Below are 22,896 nucleotides of genomic sequence, written 5' to 3'. Positions count from 1 at the left end.
AAACTTCTGCCACAGGGCCATTCCCCAAAATACTTCCCACCCCAACAGAACCCCCTGAGGAAAATAATTTTGGTCAACTTTAAAACTGCATTAGTAGCTGGAATTAAGTCCTTCCTCTGCCCCCAACATGAGTACTCCTCTTGCCCATTTTAAAGGCCTGCTGCTACCCATCAAACAAAGCACGGAGCTTCCCAGACGAGAATGCTGCTTGACAAATATTTGGCTAAGCAGGGGAGGCATATTCTGAAAAACTGAATGTATAACATTACGAGCCGACTCATTCTACAAGGCACAGGACTCCAGCCCTCAACTCCAACATTTGAGAGAGACTAGCCCTGGGAACTGAAGCTAAGTTACCAGTATGGATTATCTACATGTGGGAGGGGGTACAGTCTCTGAAGCATCAAATATCAATCAGCTAAAATTGAGAGCAGCTAAGTGGTTCTGCTAATGCTGAAGGATTATCACTTGGAGCAAAGATATAGGGCACATATAAAAAGCTTAAAGGGGAAGACTTTTGAGACTTTTTAGGAGCTTGGAGAGAGAAAGTAGTATTTAAAAAACTGTTCCTCCAATAAACCAGTGTTTTAAAGATAAGCAGAGGATTGGGGTGGGATGCAGGAAAGGACAAACCACTGCTGCTAATGTGCATTTATTTTATAGGCTATAAACTAGGGCAACTACTACACCAGCAGAGAACTACAAAAAAAGATTTGCCTATTCCCCAAATATGCACCATATGGAGCATGATGTGTGCCATTTCTCAGGATTAACATTACTAACGCACCAATCTGCCAGTTTCTTACTAGAACAATATTTATCAGACCACATGCTGTCAGACTTCACATGTGAATCATGGCATAGGTTATGGAGGCTTCTTCACCTTCTGGCCAAAATAGCTTACTGACGTTAGTAACACTAAGTTACTAGAGCAGGGCAATAAGAATCTGTACAGGTTTAGCTATGACAGTATGATCTCTGTCCCCTCTCTCCTGCCCCCAGCATGGGACAACAGTTGTGCTCTGTAGGACGCTGCCCTCTGAAACAGCCAAGCGCAGAATTAGAAAGCATAATGCCATATGCATGACCACCCGAAGGAGAGGCAGGAAGGCTGAGAGCTCACCATGGTAACTGTCATAGGACCAGACACTAAATAACCTGAACACAAGGGTCAGATCTGCATCTGGCTGTGCTTCTAGGCCTCACTTCTAGATAACACTGATTGGTTACAAGTCAGTGGTCATTGCAGTGAATAGGTATCAAGAGAAACTCACCCCCAGCAGGTTGCGTGGTACGTATCCTTCCTTGTCATTTAGCCGTGCCCACCACCACTCAATTTCATCTTCATCTTCCCGGCGCAAAACAGTCATGCAGTCTCCTTCTTTCATGGACAGCTCATCGTTATTCTCAGCTTCATAATCCCAGAGGGCATAGATCACCCCTTTGTTCATTATCCCCATTTTCTCCTGCACACCTAAAGCATTAATGAGAAAAAGCAGCTCAATCTAAAAACTGGACTGCAGTATCACTTGGAAAATGCATGAGAAAAATTATGATTCAGATCAAGTCAACCATCCATTCATCAGGAAACACTACAAGCATTCCTTAAAGTTACTACCAAAATCACAGCCGTGATCTCACATTCCAGTCTCCTACTTGCACTGTACATGAGGATCTGTAATGAAACAGTAGGACAGCCCAAGTTACAGACCTACCATAAAATCCCTATCATGAAAAGGCTGCTAATTATTCATAGGTGCAAAAAGAAAAATACTTCTACACTGGTTTTCTACAGCCAGGGGACACAAAGAAACACTGACTGCCATTTCTAGACAGTAGTTTCTTAACTTTATGTGCAACAGCAAAGCTTTTATTCAGCAACAGAAAAGTGAAGGTGGCATTTACAGAAAGCAAGTGCTACCATGCTCATTAGACAGATGGGGAAACTAATGAGTGGAGAGATTAAGTGCATTACCAGTACCAATTAATTTCAAAACCAAGAATAGATCAATCACCTGATTAAGGCCCACACTCCAACCTCTGCCAGACACAGGTCACCTCCACCCACACCTTAACCTTTAAGAAACTCCTGGTTTTGTTCGTCACAAATACACATTCCTAAATCTGTACTAATTTCATCTTAATTTAGAAAAACAAGTCAGTTAAATTACCTCCCCATCATATGTTGAACAAATCTGTGATAATTATTTAGTGTTTGCATCTAGGAGAATTAGTGCATTGAAAGTGCTGTTTTCAAAAGCTCCCTTCTCACATGTTCCCGTGCTTCCGCACTACAGCCCAAAAGCAGGCAGGTTAATTTGGAGTTAGAGTTAACAAAATACTGGTTACCCCACCCCGTAATTAGATTCTATACATAGAAAAACTAGAAATGTGTTATAATTTTCCATGTATATAATCTGATTATTGGAGGATCATCTTAAATTCCTTCCCACCAGCCCACCCCGCAACACTGCTCTGGCAGGGAAAGCAGTGGTAGAGGGGCAAGCATTGATAGGGAGGTCAAGCAGCCTGACCCCCATACCATGTGCTCCTGCTCCCTCTGCCACTTGGTCTCCCTGCTTCCTGTCCCCCACTCTTCAGTGCCTTTCCCTCCTAGTGCTTGTCCCCACTGCTTCCACTTACCACGAGCTGTGGCTTTAGCTGTAGCCCTGCTCCAGCCCACGACACAGCACATACCAACTCTGGCCCCAACCCAGCCAGGCAGCAGCAGTTGTGGTGGTCTTGACACCCTGACTCTCACGGCACTGCTTCCTGGCCGGGAGGGGACCAGGGCATGTGCTCCATGCCCTGGGCCAGAGGGGCCTAAACTGGAACTGACTTGGGGCAAGGATTAAAGGGAGAGACAGGGGTGGGGATGGGGAGAGATAGCACAGAGCAGAGTTGGTAGGCGAGTGACTGACTCCAACCTCCTCCTCCTACCTTTCTAAAATCCAAGATGAGGTACTTTTCCCTACCCCAGGCAGAATAGAGGGGGGGAAGCCTCATCTTGGATTCAAGTAAATACAATATTCTATCTCAAATGACAAAGCTTAGCTCTCTTCTCCCTTCTAGGGAGAGAGGAGATAGAAAGTATACACAACTCATCCTTAGCAACAAAAGGAAGGAAACAAAAGCATTTGTGGTAAATGTAGCAGCTATGCTGTGATGGTAGACAATTCAGCATTTTCTGGTTTGGAGAAAAGCTCGTGGTGAGAGCTGACATCCTGACAGTGTTGATTTGTTCCCTGCTTTCATACAGCTAATCAGCACTGCTTAACATGAATGCCAGTGTCTTTGGAACAGGACTTCTCCGTTCAGTTACAGGAACAAACTTTCCACATTAAGAAGAATCAGAATGCCAAACAATGCAAGTTATGCAGGCTTTCAGGGAGGTAGGCTGACAGAGCTACAGTGCATGGGAAATGCATAACCATCATCTTCTTATGGCTTATGTAAAAAATCATTACTTTCGTCAGCTGAGTTTAAATAACGTGCCCAATAAGGCTCTTGGTTCTTTAAAAAAAAGAAAATGGCATTCTAGGTATCAAGGCTCCACCAGGCAGGACTGGTCACACACCTGCCAAGAGAGAGATCATGCAACCAGGAAGAGCAAGGACCTGTGCTGACTTTATTTAGCAGCTGGAGTACAGGTCAGAGGAGCAAGGGACTTGGGTAGCTGTGTGGCTCTCCCCACAGCAACCTGCAAAAGCAAAGCTGACTGGAGAAGAACCAGGATGTTAGGAAAGGATGAGAAGCACGTGGAACAGGAGCAAGAACAACTGGCTGTCCTTAGACAAAGGACTTCATGGTCACCCAGTGAAGAACCAAAAAGGATTGGAGAAGCCTGAACACAAATGAGTGAAGGGGTGTACAGTTTTTAGGGAATTCAACCAGACAGCAAAGGGCAGATTTCGACTGGGAGCACCATGTGCATAGTGTGTAAATGGCTCCAGGGACACTGAGACATAGCGCTGGCACCTCCACGCAGCAGAAGCAAACAAACAAACCCCTTGGGACACCATTGCAACACAGCCTGCATGTGTGCATGGGCAGGGATTACTGGCAGACTATGGGCATGAAAGCTCCTCTACCATCTCCATTTTGATCTGAGCAAGTATTTGTACAGGATTCCTTTCTACCTCTGATGGGCCGAGATTTGTGTTCAGCCTAATGCCCTCACTTTCACCATCTATCTCATTGGGTAGTGAAGTGACTCTCTGCCTCAGTAACCTTAATTACATTGTATAGCAAAAAATTGCAAACAATTAGGATCAACCAAAGGCTTTAACAGGAGAAGCAGCTGAATGGGAGAGGAAGGCAAGATAATGAAACAAAACAGCAGGGGAGACAAAGTTACATGTAATAGACATGATTTTGTCTAAATGCCACCCCCCCCCCCCCCCCCCACCTCGCCCCGGTTTTGTGAGTAGCGCCCCCCCCCCCCCCCCCGCCAGTTTGCTCCAATCAAGTAATCTCTCATAAAACAAAAGCCAGCAGATCTTAGAGTGGATGAGATTACATGCTAAGTAATACCATAGTTCTGCTGTAAGCATCTTGTCCTCTGCATGGATTAATTTAAATTTGGCTAGATTTGCTGAAGCTGCTGTTACAAGGATTGTCTGTTCATTGACACTAAAAGGGATTGGTGAATAATAGCCAGGACTATGCATTATTATCTGTTCTGCTGCTGCCCAGCACCAAGCAGGCCAACCCAGTTGACTAGCAGGTTCTGGCCACTGCATACCAAACTATGGAAGCACTTCAAATCAACATCCATTTAAGATTAGCAGTACAGGCAAATTGAGAGGAAAGCATTCCAAACTAGCTCTCTGGTATCAGGACCTAGAGCTGCTTCTTCAAGAAACCTCCAACCACTTCTGGATTCCAGAAACAGTGCTGTTAATAGGTTTTGAAACTCGTAAAATAAAGTCAGGCTTCGTATTCTTAAGGACCGCTCAAGCTCTTGATCAAAAGGGCCAATCTCAATCTAGCTGTCACTAAAACCTGACAGCCATCCAATGGTTATCCTGAGGCTTGCCTGAAAACACCTAAACTAGGTGTTTAGGTTTAGATTCCAGTAAGATAATGTCTTCCTTTCAAAAGGAAACCTTTATATTGGGCATCATGTAATACCTTGGTTAGTAATCCTATCTTTCAATAAAATAAAGACACCTGAACAAGTTCCATATCTGGACACCCACTGCCTGAGACGAGTGTCTTTAAAAAATAAAATAAAAATAAATAATTACATATCTATATCTATCCCTGCTTTACTCACTAGTAACAGAAACATACTGATCAACAGTGCTGATTCTTGTTCCTTAGAAAGCGAGTGGCATAACTTAAAATGTACGCTACTGTAGGTGTTCACAGTATCCACCACTGACATCATCTAGGCACTTACACAGGTGAACAAGACTTATTCTGGTATGTATATACTTTTTTCCCCTGAAACGCGCTGAATTTCTTACATCCCCAGTATCAGGTAATCGAAGAACATGCACATTTATGGCAAGAGCAGTTTTTAACAAACAGCTATCCCTTCAGTAGCTGAACAAGGCAGAAAACAGTCCTGCACTTAAATTATGTAGCAGCAGAAAGAATACATAAAAAGCTATGGAAATGCCAAATTTACAGCACAAATCTCCAACTGAGCCGAAAACTTGGCAATAAAACTCTCTTGCTCTCAATTATTCATTCCTAGTTGATATTAGAGCTGAAAGGCACCACACAGGAGCTTGTCAGCAAGTGTGTGTCCATACAGTGGAATGCATCACTTCAGTGGGCACATGTTGGTTATTAGACAGCCATCCAATGGGCAAAACTCACTGGTTAGCATCTCAAATCAACTAACGTGCCCTATGATCAATTTACTACTTTGGTCCTTTCAGCAGAGCAGCAATCTAGTAACTGACCTCTGAAGAGGCCAAAAAGGGGCAGCTGATACTCTTCAGAACTCAAACACTTATTGCCTACCATACAGAAATTGGGAGCACTGGGTGTAGCCTTCTTCCATCTCTTCACATTTGTCTGCTGCCGTCTGCATGTCACTGTAGGTCATGGCGAACACAGCAGCACCCGACTCCACAAGGAATTTGCATACCTGGACATTATTGCAAGATGCTGCACAATGTAAGGGTGTCCTGCAAATGAGAGAGAAGACTGGTAGTGAAGCCCAAGACATCTTCACACATGTTGCTGAGTCAGGCTTACTGACTCCTTGGAGCAGACTGCATGGGTAGAGACCCCCAACATATACCTCCAATGAAACAATTTAACTCCTAGTACTAACAGCAGTTGCATTTCCCAGACAACACCAATTTCCAAGCAGCTGAGACACACCCAACCTGCCAGTGACCAGAGAGGCCAGCATGAAAATCTAATTACTAATCATGCTTCTGTTTCCCCAATCGGTCAAATTACAGGAATGCTTACTAGGGCAAGTTAAGCCTTATTAAGATAATCTGTCTGAATTCAGGACTCAAGGACACAGACAACCAGCACTGGGGCTGACTTATCTACACAACAGAATCTGTAAGTACTTACCTGCAGCTGGTTCTGCTGATTCTATTTCATGCCATCTGATTTGCCTGCATGGGTTGCAGGCACCTCTGATATAATCAGATGTACAGGGACATAACCTGAAAGCCTTCTTAGGGTTCTGCACCTAGCAACCTTTAGATGCAATTCCCCCTTTAAGAACTATTCTATGCCTATTAGAAGGAAAGCTTCTTAAACTAAATAGAGGACAAGGGACTGAGAAGAATTTGCAAAACCAAGGCCCAGAATTAACATAACAGAATAAGCTAACAAGTCCCTCATATACTCAATCACAAGAGATAAGTGGTTTTCAAACACACTAGGTTTAATTCAAAAGTGCAGGGATTCTCCAGGATTGCTCTATCTTAGCACAAACTTGGCAAAAAACTTTCCTGCCCTCAATGATTCATTCCCAACCAACATTAGAGCCAAAAGGCACCAGACAGGAGCCTGTCAGTAATTGTTTATCCATAGAGGCATTCATCAATTCAGCAGGCACATGCTGGTAAGTTAGACCCTTCCCAATGGGCAACCTCACTAGTTAGCATCTCAAATACACTAAGTCTATGGACAGAAGTTACACATAAGCCAGTTTAAGTGATCAGAAACTGGTTTAAACCTGTAACAGAACAGAAGCTCAGTGCACATACACTAGTTTCAAAATGGCTAAAACTGGTTTAAGATAAGCCTAGTTGAATGTAGTATCTGATTTGGGTCAAACCAGTTTAAGTCTGTTATGAAACTTCTGTCCCAGACCCCTTCCTGGTTCAAGTTAAATCAGGCCCCCAGCATCCCAGCATACTTTGCAGTCCTGGGCTGAGCTGTGTTGTCTGCTCCAGAGAGCAGGGCTGGCCCCGCCCCTCTGGTCTGTAGCTGGAGCAGTGAGGACTGGCGGGCTGGCAAAAGGGGGGGGGGGCAAGCCCAGCTGGGGATGCAGCCCTGTCTGCCCGAGGGAAGACAGCCCCCTAAGGCAAACCTTGGCTGGGGCCAGGGAGGGGGGTTAAACACCCTTTCCCCTGGTCAAACTTACTACTGGATGAGACTGCGGGCTACAAATCCCAGAAGCAACTGGAAGCAGGAAGAGAAAGTGATAAGTAACTCCGCAGAGTCCTGCTGCTGTGATTTTGGACTGCAAATCCCAGAGACCTCAGAGGCAGCAGGAAGCATCAGTGAACACAGCCCAGGCTAGCTATGTTCCAGAGAGCCATGCTCTAGCACCCCTCAGCTTCTGCCCTGAGCCATTGCAGGCATGTGACTGCATGTCCTGAATCAAACGTAAATGTCTGTTCACCTCTGTTTCAGTTTAATCTCTGCATTTTAGACTAACCTGCAAAGACTGAACCAATTCAGCCTCAGGCTTTTTGACTGTCTGTACCTAGCCTAAAGGTGTCTTCTGATCAATGATTGGCACAACCCTCCCCACCCAGTAGGGCTCAATACATGTTTTCAAACAATAATACAAGTACAAATTTGCCATGTTTTCACCTCTCTGTGTAATTTTACTTGATACCTCACCGAGAATTGTTTATGCTTAAGAGGGCCCACAAGCAGGAAAAGGTCACTAGTCTTGCAGTATCTTTCTTTAGATAAGAGTGAGACCAATGCTAAAGTTGCATTTTCCCATTAAGACCACCCTGCTACTGCAGCCGTCCAAGTCCCTCCCCGCCAGAGCTGGGAGCTCAATGAAAGGAATGCATCTAGTTCTTGCCAGACACAAAGCTAAACCAGATAGTCAAACACGGACACTTCCCACCAAATTAATTCAGGAAAGCCCAGACAGAAACACTGTTTGACAGAAAAATTTCATACTGACACCACATTAAAAGCAAACTAGAGACCATCTTACCATCCATCACTATCTGCAGCATTTACATTCACTCCAAACTGCACCAAGAACTTCACTATTTCTGTGTGACCAGCGCACACAGCATTGTGAAGTGCTGTAATTCCTTCATCATTGGGCATGCTAGGATCTTCAACCTACAAGGCAGGAAAAAAAGAAGCTGTTCACATTCCATATTTACAGTTTTGCCAGCTAACCAGGTGTCAGAGTGCAAAAATAGATGTGCTATTGATTTATTCTGCAGGCAGGGCAGAGCATCTGTAAGAGTTATCAGCCTTTAGAAGCTATGTATATGAACCATAAACACAATGGAAACCTCTCACATGCTTTGACATGCTCATTGTTAAATTGTGACACACTGAAAAGACAAATCTTTACTAAATTAGCTGGACATTATAACAAAGCAGCATTGTCAAACAGATCAGAACTTGTTTTATATGGGAATTTTGTTTTCAACAACAACAGATTGTTCTTCCTTGTGTGTTAAAAAGTCACTTGATGCATAACAGATACTGGCAAAAGGAAGAGACCAAGGAATGCTAATACACCATGACAACATTATTCCAAACACTGGATTTGCCAAGGAATATTCAGCATCAACACAGTGGATGTATTACCATCTGAACTGGCTCACGGTCTATGGGAGATCTCTAGGCATCTCCTCAAAATATACTGTCAAAGAACTTAAGGTTCCCTAGCTATATTTTTGCCTATTTAAACTTTGTTTCATACCATCTCTTATAACATAATATCTGTACCTCATAAATGATCCTCTGTACAAGGTCGAATTCTCCCTCTAGGGATGAATCTAAGAGCAATGCAAGAGGGTTGAATTTCACTCTCATTCCATGGGCAATCCTGTCGGAGCCAGTTTTACGCAAGTTTGTCCTCTTCCCCTGGGAAAACAGAACAGGTTTTGTAGGAATTCACATCTAAGTAGGGCAAGAACACAGAGCTGATGCACCAAGAATGATGCGACGTACTTTTGACGGAAGCTTTTACAAGATGTAACTAAATTTCCCACAAGACCCCTCCCCGCCACTTCACTGTGCCATACTGTACACTTCCCAGGGGATTTTGCTTCCCTTTGAAATATCAGGCACTGAGGTCACTGCATAGGACTAGATACTTGACTGGTGGTCCCACCTACTCAAGAAAATTCCCATGGTCCTAACCAAAAACATACACACATTAGATATAAATGTTAACAAGACTAAACAAAATTCCAGCTTTTACAGTCAAAGTATGTTATCATTATTTCTTCAACAGCTCTCTCACTGACCAGGAGGAGAAGAAATGATGATGCCGTAAAACACATTAATACCAGATACAAGTTAGGGTCTTTCTGGCTTTGAATAAAACATAAGACATTTCTTAGCAGGAACAGGAGTTTTGGAATCTAGTTTCTTGGGTAACTTCTAGAAAATTTTAAAGAAAATCTGTAGGACTAAGTCTGGTCGTGCCCTAACATTTACACAGCAATGTTGGAAGTTTAATTCTGACTCTTCAAACAGTCTAAGCCCAGCTCTATTACAGAGAATATGTATATATTAAAACAGTGATATCCCCAGCTGGCTATGCAGCAGGAAAAACACCATTTATAAGGCTATGCAAATGTCTGACAGATGTCAGTGCAACTGATGTAAACAGAAATGAGTCAAGTTGACCTCAGCTCTTTTGAAAATAAAGAAAGGCAAAATATTCAACAAACAGCAAAGACAACAAACCCATGATCTGCAAGGAAACAGATATTACTACTCCAAACTAAATTACTACAATGGGTCTGGACTTTTATGTAAGTAAATAGCTTGCCCAACTACCCAATCATCCCAATACAGACAAAGCTTTTTTCCTCTTTCCACATCATTCTCAAATTAGTCCTGAAAAAGAGAAGTTTGCAAGGTATGTTAAAAAAGACTCCAATATAAAATAAAATGAACCAAGTACTTAATTAATATCTGGTAAGTCTGGGCTGTTAAAATTCTTCACATTTGCAAGTTTTTTAATTTTCTTCCATTTTAAACAAAGTGAGAAAGCGTAAGTGAGATGCCACATAAACCCAAAAGATGGGGATGGGGGGAGGGGGAGAAAATGAACCTTAGTGAAAACTGTTGGGTCCTCTGCATTAAAATGACTTGAAATATTCACACTTATGACACGGACAAGGTCTGTGCACAGGTCCCATGGAAGCTTTAAGAGACTGAAAACAGTCAAATATTTCTGTTCTAAAACAGTGCTCGGATGTTATGTTTTGTCATCTCGCTTCATTTCAGTTTATTTTTGCACTTTAAGTGGCCCAGTACACCAAACAGTCTCCATCTTGATCTAAGTTAACACTGATGGGGGGGCCGCTACGTAGAATTCAAGTTGCAGAGAATCAAACAATTACATATTTCAGTAAAATGAATGCGAGTAGTTGATGGCCATTTTAAAATAAGTTACTCAACTGAAAAAGAGTGAATTGACACACAAAGTTGCTTGGATAGTGCATGATGAATATGCAATATAATTCAGGACTAAGAATATTAAGTCTTCATCTACTATCAGCAATGTAAATAGGGATTTCAAAAAAGCATTGCCCATTTCTAAATCGAATTTTGTTACCTCAGGAAGAAATTAGGCTTGATCAACATGGGGGAAATAAGGCTCAGGTTGAAAGAGGCCTTTCTATAAACTGTAACAAGACGTTACTACAGATTTGCTCTGCCCTGTTCCATGCAACTCAACCACAGTAGTTTCACAAAAAAACAGAATAGCAGTAGGACATCTACAGAGAAGTGCCTCTAGCTTGTTAAGCAACTACTCTATTGTACTGACAGGAAATCTCTATAGGCCAGTATGTAGCTAGAGGTACAGATTCAATTGGGAAAACCAAAACATAATCAAGTCTCAGGCTACTGACAGGTGCTGATACTTACAGGAGGCAAGGCAAACTGGCCAGTAACTTCAGGGGGTCGCATACTGAGTGGGTCCTCCCCAAATCCCTCTGGCTCTCCAGATGGGTAAGGCGGTGGTGGGTATGGAGGATATTCCTCCATGTATATTTCTAGAGGCAGTGATGCCTCTACACTGGGTTCTTCCATTTCTGGTTGCACAAGTGCATTGCTGTCCAACACTCCCTCGGACAGGGCATCAAGGCTGGCTGAAGGCACAGCCACCTCATTCTGATCTATACTCTTGTTTTCTGTTTCCTCAATACTGACTGGTTCAGGTGTGGAAGGAACCGCTTCTTTCTCCAATTCTGTGCTTAGATAAGGGTTCTGGATTTCCGTTGGGCTTTCAGGACTAACCGCAACTGTGGTTTGCTTAGAAGGGTGTGATGGCGTACAGATGGTCTCCATGGCAGCCAGAGTAGTTCTCTGATACAAAAGCTTCTGAATATTAGGCCCATTTGGACCTTCTGGCTCAGTAATGGAGCTACGCTTCTTCAGTGGCCTTGGTGCATTAGATAGCTTCTTCCTCAGGGCCTCCAAGTCAGCATCACTCTGATTTCGGTAAGGGTTGGACAAGAAGGGCAGCAGTTTGGTGGGGCTGAGTGGGCGGGGAATTCTTTCCGTTTCGTGGTTCTCAAGAGCAGCAGACGTTGTCTCAGTTTCAGGCTCTGGACTGCCTGGCTTGCCCTGGCTGGCTGAATAGATGTTCTCAGTCTGCTGTGGCTGATTTTGTGCACCAGGTCCAGCCATCACAGGCTTGCCATACACTAGTGAGCAATTCAGAGAAAGAAAGCGGTAAATATCTGGTCAACAAACCAAACAGAAATGTGACCCGATCTATCTACTGCAGGAAGAAGACAGAGTAATTGTATCCACTTGGACCTGCCAAAAACTAGTCTTATCCAATAGTTGTAAGATAATGCTTGCACTTGAACACAGAAGGATTGTTTTAGAAGCCACGAGAAAAGGACAAATTCAGATTTTTATTACACATCTAACTGGCTTTTTTTTTTTTTTTTTAGAAGTATCCATACTGTGCACTTAATAAATTCTTTTTTTGATATAGCACTGTAGCCTTCTACATCTTATGTCTACTACTTACAATTATAACAAACTTGACTCCCCAAGGATGGCTATATGCACACTACAGTTCTCACAGGACATGCTATATTTATTTCAGACAAAAGTGAAATACAATCTCTTCCTTACCACTAGGAAAGTGCGATGCTCTGGTCTGTGCCCTGGTCAAGGCACTCTGCACTGCCTGCTGGAAGTTCTTCCCAGGAGTCTGCTGCTGTGTATACATGCTGTATATAGAACTCGCAGCAACAATCTGTGGCTTTCGAAAGGGTTGAAGGGGGGTCTCTTTGGATGGCTGAGGGGTGAATGGTCTCACAGCTGCTGCAGGTGGGCTCTCCTGTTTAGATGAGGAAAGAATTTGGTCCTGGCTAGTGGAGGGTCCACTTGGGGGCACAGAGATTCTCTGCTGGAACTGCTGAGAAGAATGTGGTGGCTGCTGTGCTGGTGGTTTCGGTTTGTTCCCCATGGATACAACAGCCAAAGGCAGCTTCTGTGGATTTCCATCAGGCTTAGTCTCTGAAGGCGGCAGCTGACTGGTTTGACCAAAGTAAGGCAAGTTGATCTGCTTTGGTTTAGTGGGAACAGGCGGTGGTACTTTTGTCACATTCTTATTGGGAGTCTGAAAAAACAACAAAAAAGCAGCCAAGTTAACAAAAATCCTGATCAAGCAGCAGTGCAGTCTGCACTAAAAAGTGTTTCCAGCAGAACTCCAGTTCTGCCAGGAAAACTGGAAGTGTGCTCATATGCCAAGCCCTTCCGCAGCAACAGAACCCTCCACTCTTCCAGAAGACTTATTGTACCTCTGCAGAGTAAGGCTTATGCCACCACCTGGCAGCCTGCATCAGGTACAGGAAGACAATCTTACATCTCCAGCTAACTGCTGTGGTCCATTCAGAAGCTAGTACCTGCCCAGATTGCTCTTTGGGCTCTGGTGGCAAAACTGAACACCAGAAGCAGGCAGCAAACAGGAGACAACAGCTGACGCCCGCTTAGTGTAGACAGCAAGTGTGTTCAAAGTATGTCTTATCAGATCTAGTGGGAAGAAATGAAATGCTCTATGGATAGCACAATGGCTAGATACCTCACTGCTTCATAGATTTCATAGACATTAGGGCTGGAAGGGACACCGGAGGATTATCGAGTCCAGCCCCCTGCCTCAGAGGCAGGAAGTCAGCTAGGGTCAAACCCTTTTGCAGTCCTGTTCAAAGCCTATCGATATTCGCAAGAAAGGATCATGAAAACTTTCCTGCATACAACTCCTGAATAGACCAAACAGTCTTGAATGCTGGGCAGGTGGAAAAGCCTGTTAATGTAAGCAGGTTATGAAGGCATCAATAGCTGCAAGGGTAGATAGGAGGCTTACTAAAATACAAAACACAAGCAGCTTACTTTAACTTTTGTATTCCTTCCCATTTTCACATTTAGTTGCATCTCTCCAGTTTTTCCACACCCAACCATCCCACATCTCGTAACAAAAGTTTCAAGGAAAGTTCTGTAGCAGCTTATTCAAGATCTGAAGGATGCTATCAAATAGCATTAATAGATTCTAAACATACATGCACAAACCTAAACGTTTGGTTTAAAAATACATGCTCTGCCTACTAGCCGAGTTAAAACTAATACTGAGTTCAGAGAGGCTGGTGCCAGTAGCACAACTACACATATACAATCTATATATAGATATTCAGACAGAGTGGCTTGGTATCACTTGCAAGAATTACCTGCTCATTTTCTTTTATCCAGGCTATTCCCTTCAAGCAAGACCCAGAGATACTAGTGGATTCCTTTAAAGGTATATCTGCATTATTTAATTTTTCTGCATTCCAAGAAATCCATCTAAATAAGTCAAGTATAGAAGCAAGGACTAAGCATTTTCTGCATACCTGAGCATCGCGCAAGAGATCTTCACTGCTCTGGTTTTTCCTAAGTGGGCCCAGGGTTGATATACCAGCAGACTGATCCACCGAGTCAAACATTGAGAAAGGACGCACCTTCTTCTCCTTTTCTCGCAGTGGAGTTTCTCCATCACCAACTGAAAGGAACGTCAGGATCAAGAGAGACATTTGGGATCCAAACACACACACACACAAACAGACCTGCTCTGTGCAGCAACATCCCCCCTTCTTACATGCATGTACATAGGCACATACAAGGATGGATCCAAGATCTGGTAAAGGGGGCATTGGTGGGTTGCTCTTCCCCTGCAACCCACCAATGCAGCAAAATGGGCCATGGGCACCTCTGGGGACATTTTAATGTTCCTAGAGCTGGTAAGAATACCCCCTTCCCTTCCATGCTCAAGGACAGATCCCCCTCAACTGTAGCTGCTGCCTTCCCCACTGTCCCAGGGGTGCACCAGTACAGCTGTACCACCCTTTCAGATTGGACCAGGCCAAGGAGTCTCTGTGGACTCTAAGGTCCCCAAAGCAAGTAAGAACCCCGCTTCCCCTTCCCCTACTCCTCTGCCAGCAGCTGCTGCTTTCCCTGCTTTCTCAGGGATGGGGAAAGTTTCAAAGCCACTCCTGCCCACTCCAGCCTGGTTGCATGGGGGCTGGGCTCAGCTGGGAACAGGGACAGTGGGAATAGCAATGGGAAGGAAAAGGTGAGTCCCCATTACCTGTGACTGCTCCAGGGAGACTGGGCAGGGTGGGAGAATTCACCTGCCCATCCCACCTGCTGCTGCCACTGTTTCTAAGTCCATCCCCCATGCAGCCTACCTGGAGTGGGCAAGAGCAGCTTTGAACCCTCCCTTCCCCCACAGCAGGGAAAGAAGCAGCTACCAGCAGGAGAGCAGGCTTCTTATCTGCTTAGGGGACCTTAAAAAAAGTCCCCAGAGGCTCCAAGCCTGGTCCAATCTAAAAGGTCAGTGCAACTGCACCAGTGCACTCCCTCTGGATCCACCCCAGTATATATGTACACACACACTAGCCAACTGCCCATCAAGAATGAAGGGGCGTGGGGGGGAAGCAGGCAGGGATGGAGCCCCATGCCGCCCACCCGCATCTGGGCCTGCTCCCCCCACCACTTTCCTCCTGCTGCTTGGGGTCTGGGCCCACTCCCCACCCTGCCCACAGCAGTGGCCAGGGGAGGGGAAGAGCAGGCCCAATGCGAGAGAGGACCGGGCCCAAGGGTGGGGAGAAACGGGGCTGCCGTGGTAGGAGAGGGGGGAAGTAGCAGGCCCGGGCCGACCTGGCAGTGGTGGGGGGATGGGAGGAGTGGGCTCGGCACCGACACGGGGGTGAGGGGGGAACTCGCTCCTCTCCTCCCCCATCTGCTGCTGTGTCACCCACCACCGCAGCGGGCCAGCTTCTTCCCCAACTCGGGCCCCGCCTTGGCCCCAGGCCCACTCCTTCCCTCCCTTCATCGCCACTGCCTCAGTGTGCCCGCTCCTCCCCCTGACCCCCCAGGTCAGGCCCGCTCCTCCCCCCACTGCCACCACATCAGCCCTGCAGGCAGCAACAACGGAAGAGGGAAGGGGCGGGCCGAGGCCAGCGCTGGTGCCCTCAGCCCCCCACCGCGTTCCAACCCCACTCCCCTCCTGCGCCTGCAAGGAGCGGGGTGGGGGTGACCCAAGGCCAGCTCCAGTGGCTTTGCCCCTCCCCACTCTACTCTATCATTGCCACCCGCAGGGAGCAGGGCAGGGGAGCGAGTCCAGTGGTGCTGCCCCGCCCCCTGTTTCGTCCACTCCGTTGCTGCTGCCTCCAGGGAGCAAGGCGCTGGCCTCCCCCACTCCCCCATCCTGTCCCCCCACCATCATGGCGGTGCGCTGCCACTTGTCCGAGTGCTGCCTTGCACTCTGATTGGCTGTTTGTCAGCCAATCAGAGCACGAATAAAGTGTTATGGACAGACAGACACAGCCAGACAGATTAAGGCTTTTATAATATTAGAATAATCACAGAATCAGAGAAGTAGGTCTGGAACAGACCTTGGGAGGTCATCCATTCCAACCCCCTGCCCAAGGCAGGATCATCACTATCCAAAGCATTCCATACAAATCCACTGCCTAATCTCTGTTATATTATAAAAGTATATATTATATATGCAAGTCCTTTTCCATAATGCCTTACTCAAGACCCAAAAGGGAAAAATAAGTAATGTGATAAGCTGTCAACAAAGCAACAGCATATTTGCAGCCAGTACATTCTACTACAGCAGCATCCAGACTTATAGGTCTTAAACTCTTCACCTCTTTTCCCACACATACCCTTGTAGATTATTACAACAAAGCTATGAGCAACCAACTGAAACAGTAACTCTAAATTCTAAACCAAATTAAAAATTTGAGCTGAGGCCTAGAAAAGAAACATTTGCCATTAACAGTTTCTCCACAGTTTTTAGATTACCAAATGCGAGTAAGAAACAAAATAAAAAAACCCTTTTGTACGGGACAGGTAAAACTCACATTGCCCTTCATTGGTCACATTTCCTTTGGCTAACATGGAGGCTGGTACTTGACTAACAAGGCTGTCTGCATTTGAATTGTTCCAGTCAGAAACAGATGGTAGAGGCTTTGAACCTGGGATTGTAGGACCTAGTGTGTAGGAGGAAGAAGAAAGAAAAACAGATTAAACTAAAACAGTTCTCACTGACTGCTGCACTTTAGATTATTCCTGAAATTTGTTCATCCAACATATTTCTTAAAACCTAAATTTTGTTTTATTACTCTAGATTTCACTAGGCTTTCAGAAGAGGTTGCCTTGACATTTCAACATAAAGACTAAGAAAACTCCAAATTTATCAAAACAATGAATCTCACTGGTTTCAGCTCTCACTTGCATCTTGATAACGCACCATTTTTGAGCAAAAATTCTTCTAGATGTCTTTTACTGGCCTGTTTCTAGTTAATAAGGAAACTTTTCTTGATTGAAAAAAACCAGAATCAATAAAGCAAGGCACTGAGTGGGAAGTAATGGGAAAGCATTTCATAGAAACTGAAATATGTGATACTTTAAAGCAGAAGTAAAGCCAGCCTGTAACATCCAAAAGAGCAGAAAAATCATTCATATTTCAACATGAAAGCTGTGGAATTGGAAAGGGCTAAACTTTAAATTTACCAAAATAGGTATCAAGCCTGCTTCAAAAACAATTAAACTGATGTGTGCATCTTGCTCTTATTTTTGATACTGCAAAAACTCAAAAGTTATCTATAAACTTAAGGTGGCACCCTTCTTACGCTGTAGAAATATTTTTCAAATACTAACAGCAAGCAGGCAACAAAATTTATATCAAGTATCAGAAAAGGCCTCTCTCATAACCAGTAACTGACCATTCTATAGAAGTGTACAAAGCAGAGCCTGAGTGGGACAAGCAACCAAGCACTACAGAAAGCAAGGTTTCTTAAACATGATGTATTTGACAAATTGCTAAAAGAAGCATTTGGGTTTTACTCTATTCAGGGCTCACAGTCCACTCCAGGGGTTTTGGTTTCTACTTCCAAAACCAGAAAAACTGAAACTTCTTTTCCATTTACTAAAGCATCTGGTGCAATGGCCATTTCTTTTTAAACATTCATGATCACAGAAGCAGCAAAGTAAAACAGGCACAAGTATTCTATTCAGCTCTTTCATCATTTAGGAAATGGGATTTTTTTTTTTAAATACATTTTTCTTTCAACTGCATTTTGGGGCAAGATTACATACAGAGCCCATGCATACCCCATAGACGCTCCCCTTTTACTAGCAAGAGAGGCCAGAACAAGGAATCAGACTACAGACCCCTAACAGAGCAGTGTGGCATCAACAGGTCAACATGATTATTTTTTATAAATTTTTCCCTAAAATAAAAGGATAAAAGGTTTGATTGTTTGTGAAGTGTTCGACATCTTCAGAATTCTCACCGCTGTCAGGGTACAGGAATTAAGAGAAGTCTCCCTAATCTAAAACTGAAGGCAGAACAGTTAACCATTTCTAAAAATTACAGCGAATATCATTTACACACAGTAGAGTAACTATTGTTAGTTTAAAGTTTGTAAAAAACTCTTCCAGTGCTCCACTGTTTTGCATTTGTTTACACAAACTCCAATTTCCGATTAGAAGATTATGTAACCATGGAAAAACATGGACTTGGCTAAAATAATCTGCTTTTTTCTTTTGTTTTGTTAAAACAGATTAAAGACATTCCCTTACAACATGAAGGTTAAAACCAACCAACCAAAGTAGACGTTGCCACTTCCAGATACAAGAATAGAATGGAGCAGATTGGTTTTCATTTAGCAGAAATACTGTTTGAAGTTTCTATGTACTTATCTAACTATCTGGAGTAAGAATGCAAGCAAGATCAGAACAGAACAGGAAAACATTTTTGCAGAATGACCAGAAATTGAAAAATAAATTACCACCAGGTGCTTTTGCTTGCAAGACACTCCCAGCTCTCATGTTTGGCAGTGTTTGTGTTTTCAGTGGACCATCAGGTGCCTGCAAGGTTGAGGTGCTGTCTGGAAATGCAGGTTTCACCAGAAGTTCAGGCCTGGAGGCAACGCGTGGCATAGTGGAGGACTGGATATATGGACCTACTGCTGCCACTCGACTGGGAGGGGATACCACTTGCTGAGGTGAATTCCCATCTGAGGAAATCTGAATAAAGAAGGGGAACCATCATTAATACTGCAATGCACACCACAGGACATGCAAACAGAAGACAAAGGCAAAAAAGTAGCAGGGCTCCTTTATAAAAAAGAGCTTTTCAGGTCCAGACAAATATACACTAGCCCTGCAAAAACAAGATACGTGACTTTGCCCATAAACAACTAAGTAGTTAAATACCACTGCAACAAGAAAAGCACTTGAATACTACAAAACTAGATCTACCTTGGAGTAAAGTTTAGCACTAGAACAACATTCCCCACCAAGCTAGGTCTTGAGACTATTTTGGCAGCAAACTAAAACAGAATTATGCTTCTGTTATTAAAATATCCTGCACTTACTGGTACATTTTCCTTCTGCTGCAGTGCTGCCTTCTTTTTCCACAGGCGCTCTCTCAGCTCATTAACACGTTTATCCATGACTGCCACCTCGGAGTTGCGCTTGTTTAAACACTCCCTCTGTTGCTGCAGCTTAGCATTCTGCTCCTGGTTCAGTTTGTTCCTCAGCTGAATATATTCAAGACGGTGAGAGGAAAACAACAAAACCAAACCAAAAATCAACTTTCTGGAGGGAAAGCAGGAAGTTCTTAGAATTCTAATAATTCTAAAAGCTGAAAAAGTAAAGTCAAGTTCACCAATTCAAGTTGCTTTTTCTTGTGTTCCCTAACAACATGATGATTAATTGTATTGTATTGTAATATACAAACCTTCTCAATGCTGTATATTCCACCTGTTCTCCTGAATCGGATTAACATGCTACACCCTCATGAGCCTGAGCAGACCATGCATCTTTAGCTTTTGTTGCAACAGCAATTAACTCTCTTTCCGAGGCAAGAAGTGACCCTCCCAACTTTTAGCTGCAACTGGGAATTCTGATCTGGAAAGCAGATTTGACGTTACCTGCAGCTCCTTGTACAGCCGGTCAAGCTCAGCAACAGCGGACTGGTTGTCATGGTAACCATCAATTCGGCCATTCTTCAGCATCTCCAGTTGTCTGGTAAGTTCCTCTACCTTTGACACAGCCAGTACCAGCTCTCGCTGCTTCTGCTGGAACAAACTGTTCATCTGTTCGATTTCTTCTACTAGAGAAGAAGAGGCACACAATAGCCGCAGTTGAGAAAGGATCAAATGCGAGTTGCTTCCAGGCAGCAGTTAAAGGGACAGAGAGCACCCTGCAGTTCTTCAAAACAGACCAGGAACCAGGTTTCCAACATACAGTTACAGACTGCTCAGACACAGGAATCTATTGCAGGCAATTCTCAGTTTAAGAAGCTTCCCCACCCCCCTCCTTAGTCTTTGCAATTAGGCAGCAGGACAATTCATTTCCAGCAAATCGTTAAGTTTTATCAACTCTGCACCTCAATATGCTCAGCCCAGTCCACTGATGATGAATAAAAAAAAAGAGGAATATTGCTTTGATCATTTGAGGGACAGAAGAGTAGAAAAATGAGGTCATTAGTACAGAATCAAATTATTAGTTATCAGGATGTACTTTATCTGGATAAAGCTAAATCCAGATTTCCATGAGAGCTCCACCAAAAAGAGACTAACTATCTTTAGATAGGCACTTATGATATGCAGAGTTTTTAGTTTAGGTGGTCCGAGTTTAATGAGTAAATACACAAATTATTAGTTATCCGATCAATATTTCTTCAGAGCTCTGAATGGGCTTTCAGGGGTATAGCAAACACTACTATACTATTCAATCAGGTCCTCTTCTAGCCCACATACATCAAGTAAAAGACCAAAAAAAAGTTTAAGTAACTAATGAGACATAACAAGTCAAACAAATGTCATTCAAGCTGCATTAAAAATCCTTCCAAGGTCTTCCTCCACTTTTCCTTACTTTGCTGCTTCACAGCTTCTGCCTTTTCACTCACAATTTGAGGTTTTTGCTCACTATATTATCTATGTGAATTACATTGTAAGCTTCTCAGGGAAAAGGTTTTGCCTTGCGTTATAGCTGCAATGCACTGTGCAACATTTTGATGCTTAAAGAGTATCTTTTCATTCAACTCTTAGGCCACAGCTGCAGCCAAGGACTGGAGCTACAGGTTGGTGGGGGGAGGAGGAGAAGAGAAACATGTGAATTGATATGAAGTCTGAAATAAAGTATTGGCTATGTGACCAACTGGCCAGGATGGGACATGCCTACCATCATCTGGTGGCAAATTAGACTGCAGTTTATTTTTGCAATTAAAAATAAAATCACTTCCTGAACAGCATCATGAACAATATTACCAAACAGCACATGCATCTTTGTGAGGGGATGAAGAGTATAGATGAAGGGTGTTAACATCAAAGAGGGAAAAGTTTGTCAGTGAAGCACTAAGGAAGTATTAACAGGGAATTAAATAATTTTAGAAAACAGTCAACAATGCAAATTTTAAATGAAAGTTCCACAGTGCAAGAGTGTTTTAAGAGCATTTATGCAGATTCCCACCACAATCTTACCCCCAGAAGCACCTCACCTAGTTTGCCATTGCTAAGTCTCTTCTGCTCAACATGACCTTTGAGCGCTCTCACTTTCTTCAGCTTGGCTTCCTGATTTTCAGCTATTTCCTTCAGTCGCTTAAGCTTTTCCTGTTCAGCAGCTTGTTGTTGTTGTCGTTGGTCCTGCTGTTTCAGGAATTTCAAACGCTGCTCCTGCAGGTACAGGCACAAGCCAATTCAACAATTACTTTTTTTTTTTTTTACTACATTATGGAAATCATGGTAATGCAGCGGTCTCAGGAGAGGAAAGCAGTGTATGTCACAGGCTGTACAAAGACTCAGACATTTGACTGTGGGACAAACCTCTGAGTCATGATCACAGTGAATACAAATAATAGCAGGTAGGAGGATTACAGAAGTGGCAAAGGTTTCAAATGGGGAGACAAATGCACAGCCCTAGAACCCATACTCTGAACCAGTCAAATTTATCCTTCAGGCATTAGCTGGAACAGTTCAAGTCGACTCTTTAAATGGTAAACACAGTCAGGAGTCACTGATATCCTACTACTAAACTCAGCAACTGCTTGCAGTTTTCCATAGATTAAAATCAGAAGGGCCCACTAGATCAGTGGGATCCAATCTTTTTGGCAGAGGTGCCACAAATTAACCCTGTAACCTCGAGTGCCACTCCAATCCACTTCCACTGTCTGATCTGCTTTCTGCTTCCTGCCTGATTAACTTAGCTTTCTGCCCTGTCTGCTACTGGACTGCCTGTCCTTTCCCCAAGCTGCCATGTGTCAAACACACACAGACTACTTGTGGTAGCTATACTGCAGGATGGCCACCCCTGCACTAGATCTAGTCTTGTGATTCTCAAATAGGGAGTGTTGCAAATTTCTGGAGGATACCTGAGAAGGGGTAAATATAAATAAGGATAAAGGAAGAAAAACCATGAGGGAGTCTGCAATATCCCTTCGTTTGTGAGAGAGGTTACTGCAGGGGTGGGAAAATATTGCAGGTGGAGGACCACTTAATGAGGTTTAGTGAGCTTTCGAGGGCTGCGTGGGTAGCCCTACCTCTTCAGTTGCCCCACCTCGTGTCACCATCTTGGGACTGGAAGTCCCACCATCTATCCCAACCTTTGCTACCGGAAGTCCCTCCCCTTGCCCCCCAAAAGTACTACTCTTGGGGGGGAGGGGAGGAAGAGGGGTACCATCTTAGAACCAGAAGTAAAAGTAAAACCAGATCATACACTAAAAGTCAAACATCTACTATAACATATTTTAATTTTATTACAAAAAATATTTTTGTCATGATCTATGTAGTATATATACACAGGTGATTTGCATAATAGATCAAAAATAAATTCTTGGTCTTGTATATTGTGTGGGGTCGTGGGGGGCAGGGTGTGGGTGTATGGCATTTGTGGGGTATGAGGGAGAGTGCAGGGGCTGGAGGGACCCCCTCCACATTCCCTGCATAGCTA

General features: G+C 43.8%; 1 protein-coding gene across 3 annotated transcripts in view; it reads right to left on the bottom strand.

The window, feature by feature from the left end:
• TP53BP2 (tumor protein p53 binding protein 2) overlaps positions 1 to 22,896 on the bottom strand; it is a 70,302-nt gene that overhangs the window by 4,738 nt on the left and 42,668 nt on the right. For all 3 annotated transcript variants that reach the window (XM_025215146.1, XM_014524545.2, XM_025215147.1), the window contains 12 exons: positions 21,449 to 21,623; positions 19,878 to 20,059; positions 19,320 to 19,484; positions 18,732 to 18,969; positions 16,800 to 16,928; positions 14,280 to 14,428; positions 12,526 to 13,015; positions 11,302 to 12,083; positions 9,142 to 9,279; positions 8,387 to 8,520; positions 5,977 to 6,143; positions 1,275 to 1,474 (listed from right to left, as the gene is read on the bottom strand). In XM_025215146.1, coding sequence (XP_025070931.1) covers positions 1,275 to 1,474; positions 5,977 to 6,143; positions 8,387 to 8,520; positions 9,142 to 9,279; positions 11,302 to 12,083; positions 12,526 to 13,015; positions 14,280 to 14,428; positions 16,800 to 16,928; positions 18,732 to 18,969; positions 19,320 to 19,484; positions 19,878 to 20,059; positions 21,449 to 21,623 — 2,949 coding nt within the window. The remainder of the gene's footprint in view (positions 1 to 1,274; positions 1,475 to 5,976; positions 6,144 to 8,386; positions 8,521 to 9,141; positions 9,280 to 11,301; positions 12,084 to 12,525; positions 13,016 to 14,279; positions 14,429 to 16,799; positions 16,929 to 18,731; positions 18,970 to 19,319; positions 19,485 to 19,877; positions 20,060 to 21,448; positions 21,624 to 22,896) is intronic.

This window comes from Alligator sinensis, unplaced genomic scaffold (assembly GCF_000455745.1).
Source record: "Alligator sinensis unplaced genomic scaffold, ASM45574v1 scaffold753_1, whole genome shotgun sequence".
In the NCBI taxonomy this organism is placed as follows: domain Eukaryota; kingdom Metazoa; phylum Chordata; order Crocodylia; family Alligatoridae; genus Alligator; species Alligator sinensis.
This window is presented reverse-complemented; position numbering and strand designations above follow the sequence as displayed.